This window comes from Anopheles gambiae, chromosome 2 (genome assembly GCF_943734735.2).
Source record: "Anopheles gambiae chromosome 2, idAnoGambNW_F1_1, whole genome shotgun sequence".
In the NCBI taxonomy this organism is placed as follows: domain Eukaryota; kingdom Metazoa; phylum Arthropoda; class Insecta; order Diptera; family Culicidae; genus Anopheles; species Anopheles gambiae.
In genome coordinates, this window is record NC_064601.1 from 54408769 (window position 1) to 54431451 (window position 22683).

Consider the following 22683-nt stretch of genomic DNA (forward strand, 5'->3'; position numbering starts at 1 on the left):
TTTCGAACATTTTTGGATGCTACCCATAATTTTGTGGATCAATGGTGTTGATTGCCAATGGGACGATTCCAATAAATGGTGGGAACGATCTAACTATCAGTGCAGTATCAGTTTATTTCATGATTCCTTAATATACAGGGTTTCTAGGGGTGCTCATAGTTGTGGGACACTTCCTAGACTCTTTCACATTGGAAGTGAACTTCATACGTTGGAAATTGAACCCTATGGCACTATTTTTGAACAGGCTCGTTGGAAATTCCTATTGGATTTGTCCAACAAGGGTGCTAGAGAGTCCAATTCCTATTACAATAAGTTCATTTCATAGCAGAAAGAGTCAATAAAGTGTCCCACAGCTATGAGAACTCCTGGAAAACCCTGTAAGACAGGACGTGAGAGGGAGAGAGACAGTGATAGATAGAAAGAGTGTGTTAGAGAGAGGGAAAGAGAGAGAGAGAGAGAGAGAGAGAGAGAGAGAGAGAGAGCGAGGAGGGAGGGAAGGGGTCAGGATCAGTTCCAGCCATGACCAGCTATAAGACAGGGCATGGAATCAGTTTCAGCACCAGCACGAATTATGGAAAAGTTCCAGCAAATACAGCGGATCAGTTCCAGGGTCGTTTGAATTTTCGTCATTTTCTCTTCTTTCTGAGTTGTCTATTAAAAGCTTTTGGGCGTATCCTAAAGCTATTAAATATCACCAAAATTGTATTGGATTGGATCAGGTGGCCAAGGGCCTGTTTGGGATATTGGTTAGGAATATAGGGCTCTTAGCAGGACACCCAAAGACCCATCAACCTGGCGAACGGTCGAAAACTTGGCCATGTCAGCTCGGCGTTTTAACTTTCTGATAATCTGCTGTATAGTACGATGCATTGTAAATGTTTTATTGACAATTGTTCCAACCTTATAAGCTACCATCGCACGCACTACGATTCATCATCGGTACTATATTCCTTCCATCGTGGATCGTTCGGATCGTTCATGTCGCAGTCGAGCCAACCTTTCTGCTCCAGGTACGGCGTACACTGCTCCGGAATGCGCAGAAACTTGCGAACCTTGGTGCGGAACTGGCGCCACGTTACCTGCTCGTAGTTGCGCCAATCGAGTGACATCGCTTTGTAGTTGAATCCGTGCCGATCGATCATATCCGTGATGACGCGCACCATCGACCGAGCCATGCGGAACCGCGAACCGGCGTATTCATTCGCATCCTCCTCCAGACGTGCGGCCACGTATTGTTTCGGCTGTTCCTTGCTCGAATTCCCCCTGGACGGGCGTGCTTTCTGTCCGGATAGCTCCAACTCCATCGCTTTGATTTGCTGCTTCACGTTCGGGATTGGTATGGCGCGGTTCACATCGTACGCCAGGCCCATTTCGCGAATGTTGTTAGCTGGTTTCTTCTTCTCGTCGTAGGCCGCACGAATTTCGGGACTAGATAGGAAGAAAATCAAATCAAATTTTATGGTAGGGACAGGAACAGGGCACATTTCAGTGAATGTTTCCGTCGTCGACTTACTCGTTGATGTGTCCATTTCGACGATTTTTCTTGCCCAAACGCTTTCTATTGCAGTTGTAGTTATATTTCTGGTTTTTCTTGGTTTTTCTTAACCGGCGCACCATACTGAAGGCTTTCGGGGTAAATTACTGCCAAGAACTGTCTATAAAAACGAAAACGCAATGAGCCACATATGTACGTACATCGATGCTGTACTGTATCAGTTTAACGCAGAAGGTACACCTTTACGGCAGCCGACTGTATCGATTTCTGGTGCCATAATATGTAACATAGTTTTCCTGTATTAGTAATGCTTAAATTAATTGCGCTCACCTGATAGTTATTGTTTCAATTCAATTCACCTTCCAATCACGATCACCAGTTTCGACGGCGTGCAGTCGGTATTCGTAAACAACGTTGTTTTGACGGCCATGCGGTAAATATGTCATCCGCCCAAGGTGTATTCAAGAGATCAGGTGATGGAACATAGAGCATGTTGACAATTCGTCACTTGACGTAAGGTCCCCAGGATTCAAACTTTGTTTACATTTTTTAGTTTGTTCGTTTAATTTATCTACCACATTTTTTCGATTACATACTTTTAAAATATATTTTGGGCTTGGCAAGTTCTTATTTAACATTCAAACATAGGTTGAAGTGTGAAAATTCGTGTTATTTCGTGAATTTGTTGTATAATTCATTATGTTTTAGAGATGCTTCAGGAAAAAACTAAGAAATCATTCATTTCATTTTCGCATTTATTCCTCATTATCTACGACAGAGCTCTTCAGCCTTTTTGGGATCGCGGACCACTCAGCCTTAAAAATATATTTGTGCGGCCCACATCCATTGAAATCATTATTTTTTTTACCTTTAGTTTAGAGTTTTTGATACAAAATTTGTTTAAATCTTATTCTAGACATGCCTATTGAAAAATTAATCATGATTGTAAGGGAGAAATGCACGATATGTATAGTAATAACCTTTTCATTTTCAAAATTAAATTCATTTGTTACGTTTACGCCACGAACCACTGATCTACGAGACCCATTGACAATTTAAACAACATTAGAACTCTTATTCATATGATTTTAAATTTTGCGACCAAATAAATCAACTCTTTTGTTAATATCTCCCTTTTTTTTTTGTTGATAAAATAAACATACAAAAATGCACGTAGTAGGAATGAAATCTGTTTTATTTGTGCTATGCTTTGTGTGCGGAAACCAATAGTTAACGGTTTCAAAATGACGCAAAGTTCCTCAACTCAACCACCCAAAGGCCCTTTTTCACCATCTGGTATCTTTAATTAACCTTGCAACCGCTCCGTAGGGCAAGGCGAGAGTTTTTGACGTTCAAAAATAGCTGCATCTCGCTCATTTTCTCTAGCCGTCCTTTACTCGCTTACAGTGCTCGTTTCGATGTGAGCTTCTGTGCCCACTCTCCCACTACACTCCACACACTTCGTCAACCTTTGTCCAAAAGCCTTTCGTTGTGTTGGTGACAATCTACGCGCATCATATACAGGTGTCCCCCGAGATACGACTGTATTTGGGACCGAAAAAATGCCCTAAAGCAAGACGTAAGTCGAAAAAGTCGTATGTCGAATATCTGTCAATGTTAAGTTTATAACCGATCCCGGCAGGCAATTGACGTTTCATACTAGGGCGAGGGGTGTTGAAACGCATGGAAAAGCAGGAAGAAACACGGACGAGCGCTGATGAACTGCAACTGTGTGCGTGCAACAGCACCAAACGGCATGTGGCGACGTACAGTGTATGGATGTGTGTGTGTTATTTTAGGCAGCGAAGATGGATCGAGGTTATGTTTACAAAGTGAAAGAGTTTGATGCAGAAGCGTCTTCGTGATAAACATGTATTTTAGTTGCATAATTTCAGTGTTAAAGTTTGTAATGTGAACTTAAAAGTAATGACCATAGGTGCTATTCACTTGTGTGCTGTTGGCGAATATTGAAGCGTTGAAATATTTAAGCTTCATATGTTTGTTTGTTGTGCTTAGTGTGAAGCAAAAATGTGTGCTAAAGTGTTATAAATTAGAAATATGTATACGTATCCGTCTAATGTTCGGTTGTACCTATCTAATTTTCCATATTTTTGGGTGTCCTTATCCTTTACCAGGAGAAAACTATAGATGGAGGTTAGATACGTGCAGCTATTTGCCTCCGCAGGAAGATATGTTAATTAAAGTTGTTGTATTTGTAATTTTTCATTACGCTGCAATTAAATAACTTATCGTATAAAATTTGCCGTTTAACATTATGAATAATCGATGTTATCAGTGTTCTTCAGAAGTGTTCCAAGCTGTCCGAAGACACACAAATCCGCAATCCACAATCCAAGCACACAAATCCGATTCACCTCGTATGCACCCAGCGGATTTCATGCGAAGGATATTGGAAAGCCATCAAAGAAGTGGGCATGATGGTAAGGAAACTTTGATTCTTTTTACTTTTAGATTTCTTATCCTTATTTTTGTTTACAACAACCTGAGATCGTCGGTGCGGGCCTTATGGGAACTGCGCGGTCAGAGCAATAACCGGATGAGCATTTCGTTTCAGGTGGAAATTATATCAAGTTTGTGAATTGAGGAGAGTTACGGCACATTGTGCCACACTAAATAAATTTATTTTTATTTCTTCCTTCTATGGCAGCTTGTTTTAACATTTCCCTGTATGTTTACTCTTGCCGGTGCTTGTGTCAGTTTTCATTTTAAATATTCTTTATCATATTCTTTATCTATGTCTATTCCCACGTGGTTTGTGGCGATAGACTTAAATAAGCACTGTATTTGGGTAGTTACTAAAAGCTATTTTTTCCTGACGATCCTTCCCAGCTACACCGTGCAAGAAAAGTCCCATCAAACAACACGTCTAAAGCCTCATGCATCCTGTTGTTGGCATCCTGGCGGCTGATATCTGCATCTATTATTTAAGTATAACTGCAAAATGCAAAATCATCTCCAGCTATTTTTGCTTCAAATGCATCAAACTTTTGTTCATTTTCGATTTTTTCTATTGCTAAACTCTGCGCATTTCTTCTCATACCCTTCATAGGATTCAGTATTGTGGACTGCTAATTTAAAATAACCATAATCTGTGCGCTGCGTGCATCTATTTTCATTAACAGCATCCGACAACGAAGGCAGCAGCTTCCAGAATGCTCTGTAGAAGTAATTGAAAGGACTGCTTGATTTGCTCCTGCTGCAGCCTGGTGTTCATAGTCGGTGATCATCATTATTGGTGATGAAGGCAGCACAGGTTCGTACACCGGAAACGTAGCAGACTCGTTGACGGTTTCTGATCATTTTTCCTGGTTATATTTTTAGGCAAATTTATCACAACAGGACCAGTTGCTCGTTCAGTCGTTATGTACGATGTACCGGTGCTTGTCGATGGCACTTGGTTACCACCATCAACTATCTTGCCTGGCGGACGGATCTGGCTAGGAAAACAGGTAAAAAATTGCTCAGATATAGCAGTACTCGTTGATGGTTTTTGAACATTAACGCTGATCATTTTGGGTGGTGTACAGCTCACAATACAAACAGATCCTCTAGCAGCCGCTATCACCGATGCAGAAGCACTGGTGGGTAATTGTTGTCTTACAACAGCGGACATCATACCACGCTGATTCTTCGGAGCATGAACTTCGACAAGCGATGCAATCGATGGTACTGCAGATCCCGCCAATGCCTGTTGTCTACCGATCTTCATGCCTGATTCCTGCGGTAGAGCATCAGCAACCGGTACCACTGATGGACGGAACGGACGGAACGGACGGAATGGTACAGGAACACCAGGTAATGTTGACCGATGATGATTACCATCACCGGCATTCGAGACCAGCGCTGACACTTCATCCGTTACCTTCACCTGTTCAACAACACGGACTGGCATTCTTTGTTGACTCGCGCTGAACGGCCACTGAAACCACCGAAGGCACTGCACTTGTTGTCGGAAGTTGTCCAACAACACGCACCGGCAATCCGGGAGGACGGATAGCACGAGGAATGGCAACCGGAACCACCGATGGCACTGCATTTGTCGTCGGAAGTTGTCCAACAACACGGACTGGTACATCTGACTGACGAAGCTACTTATCACATACCCGCATTTTATGTCCCCATTCTTGGTGTTTCCGGGTTACTCGCCATCGCGCTGTAGTCGGATCATACTGCACCTGTCCTGCTTCGATTAATGTCTCCCCAAAGACAAAATTAGAGCACGCGTTCCTATTCCTCATCCTCCGGCACCGTCTGGAGAATGTGGGAGTCACTGCTCTATAAAAACCACCGGACTACCACAAACTGGAAACAGCGGAAAACCCCGTGGGTCACCGGCCACCGTGCTAAATTGAAGCAAAGTTGAAGTAAGTCTAACAGTATCTAAAGTAATAGAAAGACAGTTTGATAAACTGGTTAACAATGTTTATTTTTCATTTCAGCTAATATGCCGTGCGAAAAAGCAAAATAAATTTTTCATTTTAATGTTTATTAAGCTACACCGACATTATATTTTTCATCTAAAACGTTTTTGATGTGTTTTTTCTCATTGCGTTTAGGCGTCGTGTATCAGATCGCAACTGCTAATAATTTCGTCGTCTGAGACGGACTGTTATGGAGGTACAAAATCTTCAGTGATGCGTTCACGCATCTACGAGCCGGTAATTGGCGGTATCCAGATCATCGTCGTACTGTTAGCTTACCTAAGCTACCGAAATTAGCGACAGTGTAAAATGTAAGAGAAAGACAAATTGACGATATAATTAAAATTAATGGTTTACATGGATTGCGCTCCACTAACAATATTTTTCTGTTATATTGTCTATTTCAGCTGTGCTGTGAGACCTACAGTTGCCTCTCACAACCGTCCGGAAGTCGCAGTGATTTGGTAACATCAAGTGCATCACCACCGCACGAAGCGCAGCATATTGACGCAAGCCCAAGCGGACAGCAACCAACTGCAGCAAACGTACGCCGAACGAATGGTCGTGGTAGACGCGTTAGGATTGCAAGGCGATACTTGCGCTCTGAAACAGATGTTTGGACCACAGAGGTGACGTTCCGAGATTGTAAAAACATGTCGGGCCCACAGGTACGCAACAACCGCGCCCAAATCTATGGCATAGTATTGGGTGTTAGCTCGTCCGCTAGCACCGGTTACACTGGTGCGGGTAGGAAGCGTGCAAATGAAAAAATCTGTAAAAATGTCCCCCTTATTCCTTTATACATACAAGAAACGATCACGAACGATCAGCATGAAATGCACTTGACTGATATTATTCTTCTTTCTTTAGTTTCAGATAAGCCGTTCTCATCAATGCCATACCATGTACGGTCGGCTAGTTACACTTCATCACGAAGGACAATCACATCTGGGTCACGGAATGCTGCCAAAACGATGAAGCTGGTTTAGTCCTCGATGACGACGCAACTCCTGCACGTTCGTCGTCATACTATCATTTCAACTGGAGGCATGTTTGTTTAGGCGGCTACAACAAATTGTTTGAACATGTTCAAAACAACATGGCTTCTCACAATTACTGGTAATGTATTGCATTCTCTACGCTTTATTTATATGAAACGCAAATAACTTTGTTTACTTATTCTATATTTTATTTTTTTATTTAATTACAGGTGAATGCTGGAAATCTCCGTGATAGCCATTTTCGTGCGCTGAATTAGGTTTGTATGAAAAATAGTGTATTTTTAGAATATTTAATTATCAATAAAATAACGGTCGATTTGAAAATTAGCTGTGTTGATATACAACCCGAATGAAAGAAATACACGGATAAACGAATGTAAACAATACACGAAAGAACGGGAGGTCCGTTTCATCCGTACCCCCCCACGCCCAATCATGTCTTCCGTTGGGCGCCTGAGCCATGCACGGTTGGGCGCCCGTTTCTCCTCCTCCGGCGCCGTCAGTTTAGCTGTCAATTGCCTGCCGGGATGTTTAACCGTAGAGTTGGCAACCAGATATACACACGTAAGTTGGCAACCGGCATACCCGGGTATTCCACACGTTTTGATGCAAAAAATTAACGATTTTCATAGGTAAACAATGCTTTCTATATTTTAATGCTGTAAGCAAGTAATGCCGACCATATATTCTCTTCTATTTCATTTATTCATTAAGTTTTTTTTCATTTTAATATAAAAATAACGGTCATATTGAAATTTGGAATCGCTTGCATTTGACTCGAAAATAAGCACAATACGAAAAGAGGAAGAAGAGAAACGTCATTCTCCATACAAAATGTATGGAATACCCGGGTATGCTGGTTGCCAACTTACGTGGTAAAGTTAAAAAAAATTCAAAATAAAATACTTACAGGCTGTTTAAAATTACAACTTATGCACCAAAAAATCATAAATTAAAAGTTGAGAGGCTACGGCAAATTTCAGGTCAATAAAAGCAATGAATCAAAAGTTATGGCAGTTTAAAGTTGAAAAAAATACCCGGGTATCCGGTTGCCAACTTAAAGGTTAAAAGACGAAATCTATGCTATTCCCAAGCGCCACAGATTAAGCTTAAACGACTGGAAAATTGAATATCCATAGAAAAAAATGAAAGCTCCACAGCTTCATTGGTTTGATCAATAGATGGCGTATTAAAACTAAGCATTATATTGCTATCCTTTTCTTGGAATGTGTTTCGACAAGTTTCTTCTTATTATGACGTATATAGCCTTCTAACTTTCTGAGCAAAAATCTATATAAATGGTCGTGTGGTCAAATACGTGGGTATCAACACCAACGACCATTACTCAAATCTCACTTGTTTCAGTTTAGTATTTAAACAATCGTATCGCCGTTCTAGTTCTAGCGATGCATAACTTCAATGCGAAACCATACAACAGTACAGAGGAAATGAGAAAGCTCTCCTCTAAGCGATGAAGCTCCACTGGTTGGGGTATCCCACCAACAGATAACGCCATCAGCTTTTTTGCTATTTTTAGAATGCATGAGTCGTTTGCCGTCTGCTAAACGAAGTCTTTCTATATTCCGTTTAGGTAGAGAACTTGAGTCGTTTAGAAGGCGTTTAGTGGTCGTTTAGTGGATTTGTGGCACTTGGGTTGTGATTTTTATTTGCAACAATGTTTGATAATGTATTAATTTTACAGCAAAAGTCGTTTGCACGATGCAAATATTGAAGATCGGGTAGTTATAGAATCTTTGAAAATGTGTGTGTAACGGTTATCAGCACAGAAATTCAAAAAATAAAACAATTTCTTGTCACTGACAACTTTTCACTGTCAAAATCAAAATCGTCGTATCTGCGGATCGTCGTAACTCGAGGGGGTCGTAACTCGGGGGACGCCTGTACCGAGGTATGTATGTTCTCGCTCTTTTTGTCGTGCCGTCTCTTTCGCGCACATGCACGCCGAACAAATGTATACAGTCTTTCCCCGAGTTACGCGACACTCGAGTTACGCGAATTCGAGTTACGCGAATTTTTATTTTTGACAGTTCAGATGTCAAATCAGTACAATTTTCTCCATCAATTGTCAAATGAAAAATAATTACCGATAAATAACCAATTTTTCTACACCAATTGCATCAAATAAGTATAAAATTACATAAATGAACTAAATTCAATCAAAAATTATGATAAATAAAGTATATTTTTGCTGTAACATGTGATATTCGACTTACGCGAAAATCCGAGTTACGCGAATGTCTCCGGAACGCATTATTCGCGTAACTCGGGGAAAGACTGTACAACTTGGTGGTTGATACGAAATGGAAGTGCTCAATTTGGTTGTTTATTTTGAATAAAAATCAACAGAAAATGGGTACTCGTGTTAATTGTTAATAGCTGAAAGTTTTTAAATTACTGTGCAACGCATAGGATCGCCGTACAAAGTGCTCGCACGTCCGCAGCTAAGCGAGATGTGATGAGGCAAAACATCCGGCGAAAGGTAAGTTTGCTAAAAAATGCTGGATTTTAAGCATTGGATGATCAAGTGCGTGAAGTTGCAGTGGATAATTTGGAAGACCCAAGCGAAATTTTTCGGGGATAATGAACATAAACTCATGCCATCTCTTTCTATTCATCAGCTCTACTCTCTCACACGCATCAATGAACTTTTACACATCTCTTTGTTCATTGTGCTATATTTGAAGGGCTTAAAACTGATAGATGACGATTCATGTTCATGAACTAGTAGTGGTCAAATGGTAATGGTGTAATGTTTGCACCATGGTCGACATGAGTTCAATTCCATTTTTATTGTTTTCATCGATGATTTAAAGTTTTGATTTCTTTTTAAAACATGCAGCTCCAGTAACTTCAGACACCTTTACTCATTGTTAGAAATGTGTGTTTAATAGTCAATCTATTATTTTTATTGTTTTATTTATTTCTATTAATTCATTTAGTATCAGTACCCCTTCATACAACAAAACAAGCAAATAGCACGATCATGAATAATAATATGGTGGCGCAACTGGTTAAGTGATTCGAAGTATAATTAGCGATGTGGTTGGTAGCATCAAGGATGTAGCATGAGCATGAATTGGAATATGAGGGAAGGGAATGAATCCGAATGTTCATTTCTATTTTTAGCTCTTTTTTGCATGGGTTCATCCTTCACGTGTGTTCACTATCCCCGAAAATGATCTGAATTTCGCTGGTCTTTTCGGGGAAAATTCGTTAACGAATTATCCCCGAAAAGAACAGCGAAAACCAGCCTGGTCGGGAGCTTGGGGAGGCAGGTATGATGTGATCGTTCGGTAATGCTACAGATTGAGTTAATCTTGATGTTTGATTTAGTGTTGGCCGTTCCGGTCCGAACCTAGTAAAAAAGTTCCGTTCTTTATGTAGGCCGTTCCGTTCCGATCCTTTATACAAAATCGTTCCGTTCCGTTCATTCCGTTCTTTCCGTTCTTTCCGTTCGTTCCGTTCCGTTCCGTTCATTCCGTTCTTTCCGTTCATTCCGTTCCGTTCATTCCGTTCATTCCGTTCCGTTCCGTTCATTTCGTTCTTTCCGTTCATTCCGTTCTTTCCGTTCATTCCGTTCCGTTCAATTCGTTCTTTCTGTTCACTCCGTTCCGTTCCGGTCTTTGCCGCTTCAATATTGTTAGCAAGGTGCTATCGTTCGTGCGTTCCGTACTTTGAAAAACCGGCTTTGTCCGGCTGTTGCTTGCTGCATGCAAGATAACTGTTCACTCCTTCTCGCATACAGTATGTGTTGCCTGTGCACTCTCCCATGCTCACAGGAATATTCATCGCACTTCGTCGCGTATCGTTTATAAAAATCGTGATAAGCGAAGCCGAATGATGTTGCATTTGGTATTATGGTGCAATTTGTAACATCTATTATACTTTTTGTTATAATTTAGCTTGTTTTAACTAGACAAATAATTATTATAAAATTAAAATCTGTACTCATATGGCAGAACAGATTGGAAAAGATGTATTATAATATGCGAGTATGAATAACGAAAAATAAAATGTATTTATTTTTTATGCCACGATATCCACTTGATCTTGGCACTTGGCATGATTCCAATATTTGGCCATTCGATTCGAAGCATTCTGTTCCATTCGACAACCGTTTGAGTGCCGTGATCTTGTAAACGATTTATGTGAATAAAAATATTTGTTTTAGATAGTAAGTGAAATTGAAATATTTAGTCAATCTCGTGATATAATCGTCAACTCGTACCACTCAATAACATCGGCATGGGTAAAAGCCTCGAATGGATCGTGTCCCCATACGCTGGGATGATTATCCTGCTATGGGCATTTAATAAGTTACTGATAGCCAAGCCTATTAGTGGTACAGGAAGGCTTTGATGCTTTATATTAGCACAGCTGGTACAGCTTACTGGGCATAGGTTGAACCCATCTAGATTTGGTGTCAGATATGATTTCAGATTGAAGAAACGCCTTTTCATGTCCTGTAACAAGTAACAAAATCACCCCCCCCCCCCCCCTCCCCTCTGGATGACAGTTTGGCTTCTAAGCTTTGGGTCGGTTCTTTTGCACCCCAGGTTCACGTTCCGTTTTTTTGAAAAAATGAACTAGTTCCGTTCCGTACCTTTTTTTAACGAAATTCCCAACACTAGTATGGACCCAAAATATAACCGAAGTGCTTCGGAGTGTGGGGTACTATTCTTCAGAAGTAGATCCTTGTCTGTTTGTGAAGAACAAGTGTGATCGATGGTCATTCATACTGCTGTATGTGGATGACATGCTTGTTGCTTGCTCTGAGGACAGAGAGTATGAAAATATCGAAACTACTTTGAAACGACATTTTAAGATAACCACCCTAGGCGATGTAAGGAATTATCTGGGTATTCGAATCGAACGAGAACAGAATGGGCAATTTTTGTTAGATCAAGCCTCGTACATTCGTAGAATTGCTAAAAGATTCGGACAAGCAGATGCAAGACCATCCCGTATCCTAATGGACCCCGGTTACCCGAGAATACAGGAAAAGGAGGTGGAACCAATGCCTCGGAAGGACGATTTACAAAGCTTGGTGGGTGCTTTGCCGTACGTTGCGGTCAACACGCGGCCCGACAATGCCATCCATCCTGAGGCGCAAGGTGAGCAATCCTTGCCGAGCTGAATGGACGGAAGCCAAGAGAACATTGCGATATCTGAATTTAACAGCAGATCTGAAATTAAAACTTGGTGAAGAAGGGCAGCTCGAAGCAAATGTTGATGCTGGCTGCGCGGGAGACCATCAAGATCGAAAATCGAACTCGGGATTCATTTTCCATTTAGGTGGACCTATTTCGTGGTCGGCTCGGAAGCAGTGCAGTGCAGTGGCTCGTCGACCGAGGCGGAATATGTCGCTTTAGGGGAGGTAGGTCGAGAGCTGCTCTAGTTGCAAAAACATTTGAAAGATGTAGATGAGAAGACGACTGGACCATTCGTTATCCGTGAAGATAATTAGAGCTGCCTGGCGATGTTGCGAGCCGAAGGAGGATGTAGAAGAACTAAGCTTATCGACACTCGGTACAATTTTATCCGGGGCCTGGTGAATAACAACGTTATACAGATTCAATACTGCCCTTCCGAACTTATGATCGCTGACGCATTGACAAAGCCATTGTCGAAAGTGAAGTTGGATAAATGCCGTAAAAAAATGGGACTTCCATCGCTGCAGCTTGAGGAGGAGTGAAGGAATCCTAGCATGCAGGATTGAATTTAATCATAGTAGCCGTGTATACATATGTTCAATAAATGTTAGTTTGATTTCACCACTTGAAGAGAACAGTCCACATTTACTGCGTTCCAACACACTTCCCCTAAGAATAAGTCAAGAAAGTGTCCCAAAATAATGAAAACTCTACAAACCCCTGTATGTTTGATTTGGATATTGTAAGGGATTTGGTTGTTGCTCAAGATATTGTAGATGAAGAAGTAGATGTGGCTTTTTACTCATCATTATATTGTTGAAGGCATTATGTTTCGTCAACCTTCTACATATGATAGTCTAAATATCAACACCCCGACAAAAAATAAAGATACACGGGTATTAAGTTGATACTATCAACACTATCGACTGTCAATCATTTCTGAGTTGGGCCTGTCCCGTTTACTATTCATTTGAGTTTAACATTTGAACAAATCGCAATTAATGTTAAACCTTTCGAAACGATACATGTCCCACTGGCTACCGAATCTCACAACAGGTCAGATAGAGCCATCAGCTTTTTCCTTCTATTTTTAAAATGCTCCAGTCGGTAATCGTCTGTTGAATGGAGCCGTTTTTTTATTCCAAATGTACTGAGATTTTAGGTCGTAAAGACCACGTTTATGGCACGTTTAAGGCACTGGTGACGCTTGGTTGGTTGTTAACGCGGTTGAGATGATTTTAAGGATATTGGGTACTTTGTACTATTGACATTCTACTTACGTGAATCATGAGTTCGAAATTCACCAACCTCATGCCACGGTCAGCATCAAGCACACAAACATGCTGAAAAGTTTAATGACGTTGTGGTTTTATCTGCTGCTTGTCGCCACATTCCATTTGCCCCAACTGGTTGCATCATAGTCAATCTCCCGTCAATATCTATATTCCCTATCGTAGCGGCTGCAGAATACTCCAGGCGGCTGATAATATTAAACAAAAATGCACTGCCCTGCAAATAGAAAACACTTCCAAAACGAAAAGAAGTCCATATAAATTACTCAAAACGATGGAAAGTGGTTGAAATTTATCATTTACAGGTTTTTCGTTATAACATTTATTGCAATTATCTGTTACGCTCATACCATCATCATTACCATAATCCATTACTACCGTTTTACAGCGAATCATTTCTTTTCATTTCATTTGATCCACATCTTCCATACTCTCCATTGCTCTTTCATTCGCTCTCTTCTTTACTCTGACTATCGCCCGGCTGTATTTTCTGTCTTCTGTTTCTATTTTGCGTTTTTTTTTGTTTTAACAAACATCGGCCATTTGCTTCTCTCTTCCAGCATTCCACTCACAGTTACACAGTTCTTCTTCTTTCATTCGATTTCTTTGTTCGTGGTGTGGACGTAAGAGACGACAGAATGTAATGGAAATGCACTATTTCTATACTTGAATAATTACCAGGACAGTACACCATCCAAATTGCTCAACTCCACTGCAATTTGACTGATCTATTTTCTTTCTTTCTCACCGTATTAATACACGATGCGCAATCTCAGATTGCGCATATATTCGTTTTATCAAAACATAAGTCATTTCGCGTAGCCAACCCTGAGCTATAAACGTCATTTCCATACATTTTCAGATTGCGCCAAGATTGCGCATAAATTTTCAAGATTATATGTCCGAGATATATAAAGTTTTTTTGACAGATAAATATATCAAACCGACCCGTTTGACAGATAAATATATGCGCAATCTGAGATTGCGCATCGTCTATTGCTACGGTCACCCTTATAACCCCCTCCCCCCATCACTCTCTTCCGACTCACTCACTCACTCAATCTCTTTTTCTGGTCGTTCCCGTTCTCGTTCTTGTTCTCTCTCTCTCTTTCTCTCTCTCTCTCTCTGTCTCTCTCTCTCTCTCTTTTATTCTTTATCTTTCTCTCTATCTTTCAGTTGTATTTTTTTCTTGCAGTTTGTTATGACATCTGTCAACACTGTCGCCTGTTCCAGCTCTAGCAGCTCTTGCATCATCTGCTCATCGCCTACTTTTCTTCCCTGGTTCGTCTTTACTATAAGCTATAACAAACATACAAGTTTTTACAAAACTGATTCACGCTTTATGGTTTTCCCGATCTCATTTTCCATCTCTCTCATAACTCGTCCGCAACACTTTGTTTTCCTGCGTTGTGATGTTTCTAGCCCTGTTTTGCGGCATATGCGCTTTGGTTTTACTTTCTTACTCGTCTCCTCTTACTCTGATTTGTTCTTTTTCCTCGTTTCTATTTATTTTTAGTATTTTAGTTTTTTTAAACTTTGCCTCCTTTGCCGTTTTTTTAGAAGATTTGCCCTATATTGTTGTTCTATTTTCGCGATGCTTTTTTTCCTTTTCCTTTTCCATTTCCCTTTCTCTTATGCTTCGTCTCATCAATCCATAATCAGATGCGTGTTGTACTAAAATACGCCCTAGTGCTGATCTATCATTCTTTACTTAGTCAATTTTACTAGCTTGAATCAAGTTACAGTAGAGGTAAATGTATAAAAATAAACCGATTCAAGAAGAGTACGGATCGTTTCGAAGTGAGTTGGAAACGAACGACGAATGAACGTTCTGAGTTTATATTGTTATCAACCTTCTCTTATTTTTTGTTTTGTTTTCTTCAAACGCATTTCCCCATTCATACTCACACACACAAGTATATATATAGAAAACGATCAACTTGATAAGTACGCAAAACGAAAACTTAGTATTTATGGGACTATAATAATCAATTGTAAAAGAAACAATCGTCTCCAACATGTGCATTTCGTATATGTTTCAGTTGTTTTGTTTCGTTTGCAGTTATTTATAGAGCTTGATATAGTGTTTCAATAAATTAACAAAACAAAACGACACATATTCAAGACACGAACCCTTCACAATAACTACGAGCTAAAATTTTATTTTTTTTTCTTCTTCTTCTTCCACTGCATCAGAGATTGAATAACTGCGGTCTGGTCCTTTTCAGTTTCTGATTTCTATTTTGTTTCTTTTTTATTGTGTTTTTGTTTGTTTTTTTTTTTCTCTTTTTTTCTGTTAATTTTGCCTCTATCCCACTAAGAGGACCTTTTAAGCACTACGTTTTTTATATTTTATTTTATTCTTTGCTAGGGACAGAGTGCAACCAAAGAGCAATTCGTTCAAAAGCACTCGGGCAAACGAACTGGTATTATCGTTTTTAAACATAACTTCCTCCTCCCCCCCCCCCCCTCCACCTCCACCCTCCCATGGCTGGCTGACTGACTGACTGAACTGACTGTGTGAGATACTGTGATTACCTTTGTTTTTTTTTCTACGAAGTGTTAGCTAATTTTAGCAACAGTTTTGTTTGTTAGTATTTTGTTGTTAGATTTCGCAAAACCGTTAGATGCTCGTTACATGGTCTATATATATGAATAAAACTGCAATAGATTTTGCGCCCAGAGCTAATGCGCAGAATGGCCATAAAACACGTGGCCAGAACGAACGGAAACTATAGCGACCAACCGTTGTCGCTAAGCTTTTTTTACTTCTTCTCCTCTCTCTCTCTCTCTCTCTCTCTCTCTCTCTCTCTCTCTCTCTCTCTCCTCCCTCTCTTTATCAGCAGAAAAAGCATTCCTTTTTTACAAGAAATAATTTTTGTTTAACTATTGATTTTGAACTGCAATTTCCTTTTGTTGTGTTTGTGGGTGTTTTTGTGTGTGTGTGTGTGTGTGTGTGTGTGTGTGTGTGTGTGTGTGTGTGTGTGTGTGTGTGTGTGTGTGTGTGTGTGTGTGTGTGTGTGTGTGGTATTTGTTTCATCTTGCATCTTTGTCACCATTATAGTTGTGGCTTTCCATTCATTGTTTGTTGCCATTGGAAAGTAGCATAGGCTTGAAGCACGTTTTTGTCTTTTGAGAGTCTATTGCCATTGTGTTCTTGATTAGATGCGGAGTGTTCATGCTCTTACCGATGCCTTTGCAGATCGATTTTCGGCTTTTATCTTTGCAAACGGATGTGACACACTGTGACATTGTTTTTTTTTTTATTAGCTTCTTTATCTGTGTTATAGCTGCTTTTCAACTTTCATTATTTTGCATTGGAATTCTGTAACTACGGGTATAAGGATGTGCAGTTATGTTTCTTCTTTCAACTGATCTTCTTGCGATCTATTGCTAGCCGATCGACATCACGACTCATTGTATCGTATATATGAATAGCATAAGTGTGTGTGTTGTTTGTTTGCTTGTTTGTTCGAATAAGATTGTTTTGCTTTGCGTGCTTTATATCTTACTTTGCTTCATTTCTTTTGTGTCTGCTTGCTTCACACCACCATGCCGCTTACTATCCGGGAAGTAACGGCACACATTGCTCGGCTACCACCACCACTAAAGAGTATCATGCGCGTACGTACGCAATCCAGCTTCTGTGCTGCGTTATTAAATCGGTCCTTCATTCTGCTACTGTTTTGCTCTATGAGATCGGAAAGACCTTGTGTTAGATTTTCTCTCCCCTAACCGCTTTACCATTCCATTAGCAGCTGGATATGATTTTGATAAGAACGTTCCTTTACTATTCTATACCAATGTCACAATCTTCAGCTCCTCCCCTCTCTCTCTGCAGAACGCAATAAAATATCCTTTTTCTCAACATTTTCTTTGCTGAACTAAAACCAACATACAATAGTGACGGAAACAAAGCGAAACACGTATTAAACAATGCAGTTTTATGACAAATACGGTTCTGTTAGACAATATAAATCACAACAAAAAAAAAACTAAACAATTAATGATCGGTTGGTTTCGCTTTCCAGTTTCCTGTAGTTTGTTTTTGTATACCTTTTCAACCGATCTGTTGCTTTCGTTTATACACTTCTGATTTTGTGTATATGATTGCATGTGAAAGTAATATATAAGTTTATATGTAGTTTGTAAAGATTACTTAGATTTTTTTTGTATTGTTTTATGTATTTTTTTTATTCGTCACATTTTGAATTCATTTTTGTCTGCTAACAATGCACTTTTACTTGTTTTGCACATAAGTTTGTTGTTTTGTTTCGTGTTTTGTGTAAGTGTACGGTTCCGGTCTGGTTTGTTATGGTTTCAAGGGACTTGTTTTAAAAATGGTAAATTGTATTACATGTCAATTGTTTAGTTGTTTAACCGTTTTTTTCATTACGCATGCTTTTGTTTGTGCCTGTGTAGTTACTAAGAGAGAAAATGATTTTTTTTTCCTTTTTTTGCATATGTGATTACGACACACATTTATTCTCAAATTTGGTGTTCTCCTTTAGTCTGAGGGTGTGTGTGTGTTGCTGTGTGCTTGTGTGTGTGTGTGTAGATATTTTTAGTTTTAGAACAATGGGAAACATTTTTTTTGTCTTCACTTTTGTTACGCAGTGTTTCTATATGTCTTACAACACAGTTTCTATATGTCTTACAGCTGCTGTCTTGTTCGTTTTGTTTTGTATTGGTTTTACTTTTCGTGTTCGTGCTGTTCGGGCCAGCGTTTCTGGTCACATGTTTGCAAAATTTTGCTACGAATTTTCGTGTTTGTTTGCCTCTTTATAAATCTTTTGCTAGCGTTTATTACTATTAACTTTTGTTGAGTATAAGTGAAATGCCCTATAGCGGATTTTTACGAGTTTATCCTGCGCTCTGCTGTTTGTTGGTTGGTTTGTTTATTTCTTCCTTTTTTCTCCTTTTGTTAAGGTTCAATCTAACAATGTTTGCTGCATCAGTTTTGTGTTCGTTCGTTAAATAAGAGTGTTAGAGTTAGCTAATATGCCTATAATACACGATAAAGTTCACTGCTTTCTGTGCCGCGGTCCTGTAGTGGTGAAGTGAAGTGTCATATGTATGATATATAGTTTTTTTCTTCTTTTTAATTGTTTACTTAGCCGCTTCTTCTTGAATTCATTTGAATTAGGGTATGGATTCTGCGGGATAGCTCTAAATCCGATCTGATTGCATGATTCTCCAACGATAAGCTACACTACGAAACAAACCACACCATTCCTATTTTCCTCACACGAAACCACAAGTGACGCGTGTGGAAGGGGGGAATAAATCAACCACTGGTCCACGCCCTACCGATAACATACACATAGGGCACAATCCTTTACCGCATTGCATTGTAGATGCACTATGTAATTTAACATTACGAAAAAGAAAACAGTATCCATACAGTCGCTGCATCGCACGGGATTTTGTTTAGCAGCAAATACGGAATCGTTTTTGACAACACAACCTGCCCGCCCATTAATCCGTTTTTTTTGTTGTTGTTGAACGACATACAGAGTTCAGACCAAAATCAACATTTAAATCAGTTGTAGTTAGTCATTTTCTCGCCAGTTTTTGTTTTCACTTTGCATGCATAAAGTGTGGTAGCTCAGCCACTTGCCAGTTAGCTTCCAGTCCAATTAGAAGTTGCGTTTAAATTACTTATGCTGTAATATGTATATTTTCCTTTCCATTTTATTATTTTTATTATATATATATATGTATATATTTATATATATATATATATATACTACAATCATTTTAGTCATATACGTCTTGCTATGTTTATCTCTATATATTATGTGTTTTTACTACTCATCTGTTCTACTTCTGTCTGCGTTTTTTTTTTAATTTTCATTCATTTAAAATAATTTATCAGATGATTAAACATATACTTTTTTGCTCGTCTAGCCTTGCTCATGCATACAGACACATGCATGTACGTGAGTGTGTATATATTATGTATATGATTTTTCCCATTTACTCTAGAGCTTCATCATTTAGCTCATCTCGGAAAAGAAACTTTAGCAAACTTTCTCGTCCTAACTGTAATGTTCGTACACACACACACATACACACACACACACGTCATAAAGTGCGCCATTAAATTTGCTTAGTCTGAGAAAACTTTCCTAACAGCAAAAGCTAACTTTATTTTACACCTTTTAACAGCAAAAATGGATCATTACCTGGAAAAAGCCATTTCTTACACCTTTTCCCGTTCATTCGCGCAAATCTAATGAAAACAACACACGAAACGTATTTAAAAAAAAAGAAAAGAAATCAGCAGCCATTTGCCTGCCGCCTTTTAACAATCATACGCGTTTTTTCCGTTGCTGCTGCGTGTAACAGGCGCACAGTATGCAAACTGCAGTAGTATACCCTTACCTAGCTTAGAAAGCTGTGACTGTTTTGTATATTTCACATGCAAAACGCGAAATTGAACAGCAACGTGTTCGCCGGTAGTTTGCCTGTTTTCTAGGCGTTTACATGGATTCGCTGCAGAACGAGCGTGAGATCGACAAGATCGTCAGCAACGTAGATATGCGACAGCATCAAATCTTACATCTACGGTATGTGGTGGTTGTGTGCTAGATTTGCAGCAGAACCGCCTCCTTTATACAATGACTTCTTCTTGCCAACGACAATGACTTGTCCAGAGCAGAATATAGCCAACAAACGCACCTCTCATCAAAATCGATCGAAATCGTGTGATGGATGAATCGTCGCGCTGCACTTATGCTTTGGGCAAAAGAAAAGAGCTTTCGTCGATGTATATCGCATACTAATTTTATAAACTGATTACAGAAACGACGTGACAGCGTGTGCATTCCCCCTTTACCGCAAACAGCACATAATGCACAATTTGCTTGATAATGCACCATAGCAAATAATGCGCAATCACACCAATTAAAAAAAAAAGAAGACAAAAGATGTGTAAGACAAATTCAACCCACTGCAATGTCAGAGTGTGTATGTGATGGTTGACTCATCGGAACAGCCCCAAAATCTGTAAGCTTACGGAACTAACGGCATGATCAAATACGCCAACCTGCATTTCGCGCGTCGGGTCTGATTTATTGGCCTTTTTATTGTAGATTCCTACATATTTTACGGTACGCCATATCGTTGAACATGGTTTTTTGTGTTCTGTCAATGACGTTAACGCAAACGCCACACACACGCGCATCTTTCGCAATCTCGTATCGGTCCGGCCCTTTACCTAAAACGGTCTTCTGTTTCAAGTCATGCAAGACCCGTTTGTTTATTGATTGGACTTGGCGTGATTTAGTAACAATATATTAATCATCATTTCCTTTCTATAATGGTTGTTCTGTTGGGGTGAACCGTTGCTCTGTGATAACATACTAAAAATTAAATATTTAATCAATAGCCGAAAAATTGCAAATTTCACACATGGAGGTATACAAACGATTTACAAACCCAGCAAGGTACTATTGAATCGTTAAAATAAGTCTACCACTCACCATCGTTGTTGGGTCTTAAAACGTGCGCGTGTGTGTGTTTTCACAGCGCTGGCTTAGGGGTTGCTATACAGCACCGGTGCTCGGTTCTAGAAGATTTCTCTCAACACAAAAGTATGTTAAATACCTCTCTACACATCCCCGCGCTGTTTGGAACTGTTGCAAACATTGTTCTACTTCATATGCCTGTTACATACAGATATTGGGGTGGTGGTTTGATTTTAGTTTCATGCGTACTTGTGTGCAGTAATAAAATTCAGTTTAACCATTTAGTTTATGTTTCTTTCACTTTGCATTTTATCGTAAAGAAACTAAAACAAAGCTATGTGAAATGTACATACACTCATTGCTAACACACTACCGGCATTCTCACACCGCAATCGAACGGTGTTGTTTTTCAACCACCCTGTTTGTTAGTGTTAGCCACCCTGTTTGCTAGAAGTGCCCCCACCAGCTAAGGGAGTGCGCGCGCTGCAGTAATCTTCGTGGATATAAATGTACAACTTTTATTTTGTGTGTAAGAGAAGGTAAGTGTGGATGGTTTGCGTGGGTTTTGGTTTAGAGAACATAAGTGATTCTCTAATAACCCTTAGCAAACCATACACACCACTCGTAGGGCTTTACATGATTTTACACTCACACTAGGGCATCACACTACACACGTTTCTGCACGGTACTTTCCGTCTAAATGATGACTGCTTCGAAGTAAAAAATAAAGAAACAAAAAAGTCGAACAAAACGATCAAAACAGATTAACTACATCTTCTGTGTTTGGACCATACCATTACGAACATCCGCACATGCCACGCGTCGCTTTGTGTTGCTTCTTTAACATGTTTTTTAAATGATTTTTTCATGTTGCACAGCGATACATCAATGTATAGCATTCTTGACGATCCCGATGCTTTAAATAATAATTAAAAATAAATTTAACATTAAACTTTTACACACATACCTCGTTACTTTGCGTAACCGCTATTTCTGCACTAGTCCCATATGTCCGACATTACGCACAGCTAGTTTTGCTTGTTATCGATCAACATCGCTGCGTTTGCAAGTGCGATGATCCCCTTTCCTTTCGGTTTTACTACTTAATTTTTTTTAACTTTTCATTGATTTTGTGTGCCGTCTGCTGGCCGTGGTTCTCAAAATTGCGTGCAAACACTTGTACACAGTCGCTTCCTAGTGTCTACGTCAGACAGTAACGCCCAGTTCGAGTGCTAGAGGACAAGTATTGTTTTCCCTTTAGTTTTTCCTTGCACTCTTATTCTGAGCATGCTATTATTCTCCTCTAGGTTTAAAGCACATTTTGCTCCTTGTGGCTGGTTGTTGTCGTTCGTACACAATTAAAGCTAACCCATCGATGAGGTGGCAGCAGAAGGCTGACAGGTGTTTGCATCACCCCCACTTGCGGCTGCCATATCGTCCGATCCAACGCCAGCGCCGGCGCTACCTCCAGCTGCACCGCTACAGGATTGCTGCGCCAAGTTGCTCGCATCGCCAGCGCTACTGGCACTAGCTCCACCGCCACTACCTCCAACGCCACCGCTGCCAGATGAGCTGCCGGCACCACCGTTGCCACTGCTGCCGCTGCCACCTTCCATCGATCCGCTTGACGATTGTCCTGCCTTGGAAGCGGCCTCGTTTTGGTTTCTGGGCCTCAGAATCAGGTTCAGACTTGGCTGAATGGCAAGCTCTAAAAATGTGGTTCCAAAGCAAAAGAAGAACGAAAATCCATAAAATTGTCCTATGAGCGTGTTTCACATATTCAGCAGCATTGATCTCTACACCATAC

At 40.0% G+C, this 22683-nt stretch overlaps 2 protein-coding genes and 1 long non-coding RNA gene across 14 annotated transcripts in view; 1 reads left to right on the plus strand and 2 right to left on the minus strand.

Annotated features, from left to right (window-relative positions):
* Positions 1–860: 860 nt before the first annotated feature.
* Positions 861–1969, minus strand: LOC1274584 (nucleolar protein 16). Of its 3 annotated transcripts, none has more exons than XM_313729.4 (3): positions 1826–1969; positions 1514–1651; positions 861–1428 (listed from the first exon to the last, which is right to left on the minus strand). In XM_313729.4, the coding sequence occupies exons 2-3, from the start codon at positions 1615–1617 to the stop codon at positions 924–926; spliced, it is 609 nt and encodes a 202-aa protein (XP_313729.4). In that variant the 5' UTR covers positions 1618–1651; positions 1826–1969; the 3' UTR covers positions 861–923. The 3 variants fall into 3 exon arrangements, with proteins under 3 accessions (XP_313729.4, XP_061506985.1, XP_061506986.1); XM_061651001.1 differs by having other exon boundaries at positions 1514–1655; positions 1826–1965; XM_061651002.1 differs by having other exon boundaries at positions 1514–1655; positions 1855–1925.
* Positions 1970–3134: 1165 nt separating this feature from the next.
* On the plus strand, positions 3135–7262 carry LOC133391543 (uncharacterized). 6 transcript variants are annotated; one of them, XR_009765037.1, is made up of 7 exons: positions 3136–4769; positions 4838–5311; positions 5451–5880; positions 5956–6248; positions 6345–6605; positions 6808–7056; positions 7148–7262. It is a non-coding gene; the product is annotated as an uncharacterized LOC133391543 (long non-coding RNA). The 6 variants fall into 6 exon arrangements; XR_009765036.1 differs by having other exon boundaries at positions 3136–4444; positions 4639–4769; positions 4838–5880; XR_009765034.1 differs by having other exon boundaries at positions 3136–3936; positions 4346–4769; positions 4838–5880.
* A 13194-nt stretch (positions 7263–20456) lies between these two features.
* LOC1274587 (protein kinase shaggy) overlaps positions 20457–22683 on the minus strand; it is a 37452-nt gene continuing 35225 nt past the window's right edge. For all 5 annotated transcript variants that reach the window (XM_061642730.1, XM_061642729.1, XM_061642727.1 and 2 more), the window contains one exon: positions 20457–22584. In XM_061642730.1, the coding sequence (XP_061498714.1) occupies positions 22241–22584 (344 nt within the window). In that variant the 3' untranslated portion in view covers positions 20457–22240. The remainder of the gene's footprint in view (positions 22585–22683) is intronic.

Bases quoted from the DNA above. Each gene is read 5' to 3' on its own strand.
- LOC1274584 (XM_313729.4), bottom strand. From the start codon at position 1,617: ATGGTGCGCCGGTTAAGAAAAACCAAGAAAAACCAGAAATATAACTAC. The intron at 1,429-1,513 runs GTAAGTCGACGA...CTTCCTATCTAG, and splicing joins CGAAATGGACACATCAACGA to TCCCGAAATTCGTGCGGCCT.